General features: G+C 35.1%; 1 protein-coding gene across 1 annotated transcript in view; it reads right to left on the bottom strand.

The window, feature by feature from the left end:
- Positions 1-2,076: 2,076 nt before the first annotated feature.
- Smp_140690 (putative dna-directed RNA polymerase I subunit) overlaps positions 2,077-9,001 on the bottom strand; it is a gene marked incomplete at its 3' end in the record, with an annotated part of 26,457 nt that continues 19,532 nt past the window's right edge. Inside the window, exons 15-19 of the mRNA XM_018795496.1 lie at positions 8,300-8,487; positions 7,024-7,252; positions 6,190-6,398; positions 5,168-5,335; positions 2,077-2,361 (exon numbers count right to left, since the gene is read on the bottom strand). Of these exons, the coding sequence (XP_018649803.1) occupies positions 2,077-2,361; positions 5,168-5,335; positions 6,190-6,398; positions 7,024-7,252; positions 8,300-8,487 (1,079 nt within the window). The remainder of the gene's footprint in view (positions 2,362-5,167; positions 5,336-6,189; positions 6,399-7,023; positions 7,253-8,299; positions 8,488-9,001) is intronic.

Here is a 9,001-nt window from a genome sequence, read left to right as displayed (position 1 = left end):
AATGCCTACTCCTGAGATTTTTCCGTTGTCAAAAACTGTAATAATAATAATCATCTAAATTAGAACTCCTTTCACAAACTCAAGAATCTTTATTAGCTAAACATAGACACACGTAACAACATCAACAATACTGGACGTTCACATAAATTTCTTAAACTCGTTCGTCATTAAATGCACCCTGATATATGTATCAGTTATTCTTGAACGAATCTGAGCATATCAGGAAAATATACATTATTTCTGGACTGTAAAATGCTTCAGATGCTTAGTAGCCCACTGCGGTAGTAACTTCGACATGGTAGTCACGTCTGTATGTCGTGATAACTTAAATAAATTATGCTAACTGGAATATTCGTTTTCATAGATCCTACTATGCCAAGTAGGTTGGACGGAGAGGGGTAAGATTGAAAATAATAAAACCATAGTCCAAAAACGAGGCACTACTGGACCAGTAAGGACAAAGTGACAGTGGGATTTTCACATAAGACAACCACCACCATCACCAGTGATACTGCTCCCCACAACGGAAGGAGACAGCTACAAAAGGTTGGATCAAAAAATAGCACACCTCACATGACCCGCAAATCTGCGTCACCGGCGGTGAAACATCAAAGTACGGAACTAACTCATCTAAAAATTTTAACCTTAGAATTTGTAAAAATCACAGAACCATTGCAAAGTTCACAGAAGGGATGTTCACTTTACTGTAATTTTTCAATTGGTAACAATAATTCTCACATTCAAGTGCTTGTCTCGTCCTTCTTAATTCTATGTTTATACAGGTTTATCAAAAACTGAGATAACTACAGAACTAATTCGATACGCGCAAATGGTCAATAAAATACAAGAAACTAACCCAAAACTTTTTCTGCGGAAATGCCAGTGAGAAAACATTGTGGGACAATTATTGCCTGTTAAAATTGCTTAAAACTACACACATGAGGTCTTTTGGCCAACATTAACCCTTAAAATACTTATCAATGGTAATTTGTAGAGGAACAGGCTCTAGTTTGATATAAACTAGAATACTGATAACAATTTCTCGGTAACTAAACTTTTGCATTAAAAAAAATAAAATCGTTAACGACTTCTACATATTATCGCACTTCTGACCAACAAACCTAAACAATATATGTTCTAATATCAGTGTTGGAGTTATAACCACATTAAGTCTCAAAGCTCAAGTTTACACTGAAAACAAGACACTTTCAAACAACTGAAGCAAGGAGATTACAGAAACTCACTCAAAAGACTCTTTAAAAGAGAAAATACATATCCAGACCTTAGAGTTTACTCAAATTTATAAAAACAGCCAGACAAAATAATACCGACCATATTCTACTTGAATATGTTTCCTCAAACATTTTAGAAAATTGTGTGTGCAATCTGTAGGACCATCATACCAACTAGACATGTTTTTAAGAAGTTATTTTTTCAAATTAGTGATATTTTCGGTTATATGGTCGGCAATAAATGAGCCCAATAGTTAAGTGTTAGATATTCAACAAGACTCAGCCTACTGATAAGATGTTATCCCTTTTCTAATATCCAGTCACTGTAGAATCAACAGTAATAAGCAAGCCTTGGAAAGTAGTTATCACTCGACCACATCATTCACCCCTATCCATCGCGGATTCATGCAACTATGGAACATATCCTCTACTACAGCATATAGACATCGGTGAGAACACTAATGAAGTCAACTGTATAGCATATCAAGTAGAATTACTTACAGGTGGCTCATTTTATGAAAGATGTGATTACTGCTACCGCAAATAACTTAAGACTATCAGCAAAATATAAAATTTATTTTGTACTTTTTCGCCAGCCTACTGAGTAGTTGTATTCACCAGGAGCGGCAACTTATATTTAAATAAAAAAATTACGTTTAATTAGGTTGTACTCAATAAAATCCAAATGTTGCAATCTTATAAAGCCCAATACTTTTACGCAAGTTATGGTTCGATATTAGATAAATATATATCTAATTACACAATTCATGAAGTTTACGAAGTAAGAAACCTCTAAAATAGAGAAGCAGTTGAATATCAATAAAAAATTATTATTATTCACAAATTACTCCAAGTCAATCAAAGATAATCGAGTTTTTACATTCAAACAAGCTAATTCGTACGTTAGATATCTAAATGAAGCTGAAACTTTAACATATTTAAGAGAGTTATCTCTGTCCCGAGATACACAGTCACTACTATCAGAATCACATAAACGACAACACCATCGGTTTGTACCTGGAACAAATGAAGACGAATTGTTTGAGGTAATTTGGTTTACACTAGTGTTAGTGATATTCCGTGCCAAATCAGAATGCGTTAAACCACCGCATTTGGAACAGGCAAGCATCTTTGGAAAAGAAACAGTAATACAAAAGCATTTAAATATACAAATTGACAAACATGGTATTAAATAAACGTTGTGACGTAATTTCATGAAGATGTGCTACATGTTAGTGAAGATTGATATTGGCTAAGCAGTCTTATAAGTGTCCAATTGAAACCTTTCTGATGAACACGAAGTGTTAATTGTCATGTTAATAGGATTGAAGAAGCCTCAGGTCGTTTAGAATAAGAAATGAATTCAAACTAACATGAAGTATGGTGAGAATTATCAAAGTAGAAGTCATGTGGTTATATACTGAAGTTGTTATTAAATTCATCACTTACATTCTGTTTTTATACATTATTCATATAAGTATAACATATTTTCTACGATGAAGAAAATCATAACTATTACTCATTACAAAAATTTGACCTTAAGACGTCAAGAATAAAGACAAAGGGTGGACGCACCTGAGTCATTGTGAGCGACTTCGAGTCATATGATTCAAAGTCTTTAGTCATCACTTACGATGATTACGTGGACCCCGATCAGATGATCTAAGTCCACCTACGTGGCTCAGTTCAATAGTTGGTGTCTTTATAGACTGGTGACAAGTCTTGGTTTGGCGCCTTATAGCTTCTTTCTGGCCTACTCCTACATCAGTTATCATGGCTAGTCGAGGTAGTCGGTGGATGGAAATACATGATACACGTCCAAAGACTGACTACCTCGTCAATCGACTTGCCGTTATTGCTTAGCACTCTAAGACTAACGTCAGAATCGCTAACTCAGTGGTCCAGAAATACACGAGTGATGTTTCGAAGACACCTATGGTTGAATACTAGTAACTTATGGATATCCTCTATTTTTAAAAGCCATGTTTCATATCCATAACGAGAAGAACTACTAAACAGTAGACTAATCCTTTAGTTAACAAATGAATATCTCACCTAATCTACAAGTGATGTAAATTGGTAAAAGCTAGTCACTTAAGGTAGTTAGAAAACTTTGTATTATTTCGGCATCTTTACCAAACGGAACTATATCGTCTGTGTATTCCAAGTCAACAACTGAATCTTCCAGTAAAAGACTGATTTCTTATAGGTCAGACGATGAATATCTATGGCAGAATTAAATAAAACTGGGGAAAGTGGACAACTTTAACAAACACCACTTGAAGTTACCAATTCCAATAACAGTTCTCTATAAGTTCTGACTAAACCAGTAGTGTTCGAGTGGAGAACCTGTACAAGGTTAATATAATTCTTTTGTATGCATCTCAATGACAGACGCTGTCACAAAACTTGTTAATCTACAGAATTAAATGCTAAGTTAAGATTGAAAAATGCAACTACGACTGGGAGTTGGTAGGTATGTCTGTGCTCAAGGCCTTGAAGAAGTACGAATGTTTCGTCTACACATCCACGTTCACGTCTGAAACCATCCTGACTTTTACGAGTTTGCTCTTCAAGAGCCCTAATTAAGTGTTGGATGACTAATAGTTTAGACACTATGCTAGTTGGACTAATTCTCATGTGGTCATCATAAGAGGTTCAAGCTATCTACCTGAATGTGAAGATATCCCTCTACGATTGTTATTTCCGAGCATTTGGCTTATGGTAAAGAACAGAAATCTTTCTGTAAAGTTTATCTTTCAATTTGAACTGCAGTCAGTGAGCGCGTAGGCAGATACGGCGGAGAGGCAAAGGTGTGTCCCTATCCCTCTGTGCTTTTACTTCCCCATCTAGCGCACAAATAAATGTCTATTAGAATCCAAGCTGGGAAAACCTGTTCTGACATAAACTTGGTAGCAGTCAAGACCCCAGATACACGGATGGTAAATCACGCTAGTTCTCTGAGTAGACTAGGTGAAATAAAGAAAGTGAGTGACCATACTTGGGTCTTGTATGCATGTTTCTGAGACTCTGCATACATCGACGATCCAGGGTTCTAGAGTCCCAGTCAAGGAAATCTGTCAACTTATTTGACATAAGGTACGAAAATTAAAAGGGTCAAAGTGAAGCTCAGAGCGCAATTTCAAGAGACAAGGAATAACATCTCGTAGACTCGAATGGTCAGTATTGGTGGTGTATAGGGGTAAAGTCATATAAGGGTAGGCGGTAGGGATAGAAAAAGTGCCAAGAAGTGACGAACGGATATGATTGTGAACAAGAGGATATTGAATGCTGATAGAGATATGAGAAGGACTGTCACTTCCTGGCTGCTCAGACCATGGAAGGATATTTCTTCTCTTGTGCGATAGCAGAAATTTCCTCAAAACCACTTATTAATCATGATTGGTAAGACCAGATTAACGAATAATATTTAAGTTGAAACGTTTTATTCTGAGTGGCTGCGTTTCTTAATCTACTGATTACAAAACTGTGAATTTTTCACAAACATGATTTAGTAGCCATTGATCCGATTGTGGTGCCGTTTAATTACTGCTTGGTATGCATAATTTTTACCACTTCCCTTTTTTAATAGTCTGCATTGGCCTATGTTCCTAGACTAATTGTATTAATTTATATTTTAGGAACAGATTACAGTTTAAAGAACACAGTTTACTTGGTTTGACTTTAGAAACACCACAACTACGTGTTCGACAGTTAAGGGTTTTGTTCAAAATACCTAACAACGGGAGGTAGAATTAAATCCCACACTCTAGTAAACTGTTAAAGTACAACACGGAAGAACTAACCACTGAAATATATTCAAGCTAGACAAAAAATCCTGCGAAAAGAATAAAAAAAACTCAAATACGGAAAAAACGTGACAAAAATCTGATAACTACTGTACTATAACTATTTTAGCTTGGGAAAATGCCTACCTTAACTTTATCACAGTTGGAATCAACTAAACGATCTTGTAAACTGAAAACGAGACCATGTGATAACAAACAATCACGTTCCATTTCACCAAGACGAATACCACCTCCAACTTTACGGCCTTTAATTGGTTGTCGAAGTATTGGATCGAACCGACCTTCAGCACGAACCTAGTAGAAATATATTCATAAAAGTAATCATTATTGTATTCAGTCATGTAAAACAACATACTAAGTTCTAAAGAAATCGGAATCACATGAGCAATTTGCATAAAAGAGTAAATCGAAGCATATTTGAACTTTATTCAAGCTGTTTTTATTTGATAAGGACGGAAGTACAAGAAACCTTACACACAATAAAAGGATCTAAGAAATATAATCACATTTCAAAAGTGAATTTAATGAACACCCTCATAAAAATGGACATATATTTACCTTATAATAATGGAAAGATATCCAAGAGTCAACAAGTCTAAACATAAATAGTACACTAGAAAAACGCGTACCTGACATTCATCCGCTATTAATATACCGCTTTAAATCCTACAATAAAACATGATTTCCACTTCTCACATAGAAATTTAGTGAATATTATCTGTATATTACAAAATATCTGTTTCAGAAAATTTTGGTGCCAACTGTAAGTGAAAAAAAGAGACTAAATTCAATAATAAGGCACTGGTTAGCTTGACTTTTAACTTTTACGGGTTACAGTTTCAAATTACACTTTAGTATTAAAGTGTAACCTAAAATCTAATACACTGAATCATATTTCACTACTGAGCTTTGACTTATTATATGACCTTCAACCACTAAGATTTCACATCCTAAACTTTAGCTGGTTTAATTAAACGTAATAATCTATGTAAACGGATCAAAAACATTTTTTCTATGGTATACAATGCAATTAATTATTCTAATATCGAATTCACTCGCTAAAATCAATTACCCAAAAAAAATATCGATCTCAAAAGTTGATACAAAGTAACCATTACTATAAAATTTATCACATATATTCTTCATACTTGATATTTATCCGCTACCATATGTCTCAAACGTTGGTAATAAACAACTCCAACGTATATTTGAGCTTCCAGCTGACGTCCAGTTGATCCAGACATCATTGTTTCTGTGCCCCAATGATTGAAACCACAATCAGTTAATATTTGACAATAGTCTTCATAAGGTGGTGAATCTTCTGACCATTGAAATGGAGTTGCATCAATGAGATTACCTAATAAAATAAACAGAGACAATCAAAGTCGACTGCTGTGAAACGAATTCCAGATGGTATATAGTACACTGGGATATATTCCTAAGTGGATTCAAACCCCACTTTTAGAAGGCGGCTCAATTTGTCTCCAAAAATAGAGAATATCCGGGACTTAAGCCGGATTAGTGGGTACCGAAAATTCACTCAGGGGCGTTGGAAAAACCTGATTTCAAAACAACGAAGTACATGGAATTCAGAATCCCGAGGGAACAAATGGTGTATGAAACTATTCCCGGTCACTATCTACCATGAGACCGCACCTCCTAACGTCGCTCCTCTGACTTGTGGATTAGACTTCGAGATAAAAGACTAAGGGAATGGCCGCTTAAGAAGACCACGTGCTTTAGTTTAGGCACCCAGACAGCACTCTAACCCACACACAAATTTAGTGATTTGTGTGGCGCATATACATTTTGGTGAGTGTTTGTACTAATACCTGTTTAAATAAATAACGTAGTACATACTTCTACCTTATTTCGGAACTTCGTGTAGTTAGTTGGTAGTGAATGATATGATGAAATCCACTTAGTAAAGAAACTTTGATATTACTTTACAGACTGCCAGTTGAACAAATCATTATTCTCACCTGTTAATGCAGCAGATTTCCCAGCTAAAAACTCAATCATCATACCCATTGTCATTCGAGTTGGGAAACCATGAGGATTAAATATTAGATCAGGAATAAGACCATTTGTAGTAGACCAAGGCATTTCTTCACATTGAATTAATAGACTATTAATACCTTTTTGACCATGACGACTGCTATACTTATCTCCAATATCTGGTTGTCTAGGCAAACGAAGTGTGATTGTAGCCTATAATAAAATGAATGAATTAAATTGAATTTTACAAAAAATACACCGAGATAAAACCCTCATAAGAAATTGACTATTAAGAAGTATCAGTAGTGTTTCATTAATTTGGACCATTCTACTTTCGAAGCCAATTTTTATCTATTGCATATGGTTGAATCCATAATGACGCTAATTAAACGCATTTTTTACTTACTTCGTATACATTCTGACGACAAATCACATTAATACATCGTGGATGATAAAAGTCAAATACGAGCAGTATTTAGGATATGTTTATATTAAACGTTAGACAAATAATAAAAGATTCTGTGAATATAACATTAGAGTTCGGTAACACACCGAATCAGAGAACAACAAGATTACTCTGTTTTCCTATGCCATATAAGAAATACAGGAAGTTGATAAACATATGCATACTACTATGTACACACGTAAAATATACTCAGGGTTACACATGAATAAATGACAAAAGCAAATATATATGTGACAATAAATATATCCATCAGTTCACGGATGTGTAATAACACGAATTACTGCACATAAAGAACTCATAAGAGGTGGAGAACTGCTGAGAAACAGAGAGTAGTGAACAACTGTTTCGTTCCAGTGATGAGTATATACCACTCCAAATCAAAGTGAAATGACGACTTCGAAATCTCAAAGTGAAGCCATTACTTTCACATAAATGAAATGAGATCAAGTAGGTTGACCTTTTCGCTTTTTTATTACCCCTGGTACTTTAAGATTTGCTCTGATAATTTCATATTGTTTTGCTAATGAAGTATGGTGACTTCAACCAATCTACAAAAGTGCCAGGATCTACGATGCGTTTGAATGAGTGACCTTTTCGCTTTACACTAATGAGATACAGACAGGCAACAAATGAGTAGCAGATTCGAACATATTACATATGCTACAATCTAGCTCGCTATGCAGCATCATTAATTTTAACATTTATACACGTATGACTTGAAACTGAACACAGCATTGTACTCGAATAGTGAGTTGAAACAGAAAAGATTGATTATTCAGTATAAGGCAACTCACACAACTCCACGATCCATTGAGTGATATTGAATCAACATAAGCTATTTGTTCACCACCTTCGTATTTGATAAAATTAGTTTGTAATGTTTCACTATGTGTATAGGCGTATAACCAACTGACTCCTGGTTCTAAACGGGCACCAACTGGTGGGAAACCATCTAAATCTAAACCTTTATCAGGTTTTTCACCTGCAAAACCTGCAAACATTCCCGGAACAAAATAAAGGACAAATAAAGCTGAGATACTTTGATAAGATTAACAATAAAGAACTATAGAAAACTCTATACTTTGGATGGTTAGAGGAAAAATTGTTTCGTGACTTTGAAATAGTGCAACAGATATCTATTATAACGTTAAATATTTTTCAATGATAATATAAACAGTCAATGAAAAAGGAAAAAAAAGAATACAAACACTCAGAACCAATATGTCGCATTGAAATTTCACTAGAAGGATCATTTAATAATAATTAATTTTAATTATCAGAAGGGGTTTTTTGTGAAGATTTAGTATTTTCATAGTTGAAAGCGTGAGTCAATTGAAGCTAGACCACCATGGAAAACCTAGAAGCACTGGACGGCCGTTTCGTCCTATCATAGGACTCCTCAGCAGTGCGCATCCACGATCCCGCACTCGCGAGATTCGAAATCAGGACCTACCAGTCTCGAGCCAGAGCCCTTAACCGCCGTCCAGTACTTCTAG

The sequence above is a fragment of the Schistosoma mansoni genome, chromosome 2, assembly GCF_000237925.1.
Source record: "Schistosoma mansoni strain Puerto Rico chromosome 2, complete genome".
Taxonomy (NCBI): Eukaryota; Metazoa; Platyhelminthes; class Trematoda; order Strigeidida; family Schistosomatidae; genus Schistosoma; species Schistosoma mansoni.
This window is presented reverse-complemented; position numbering and strand designations above follow the sequence as displayed.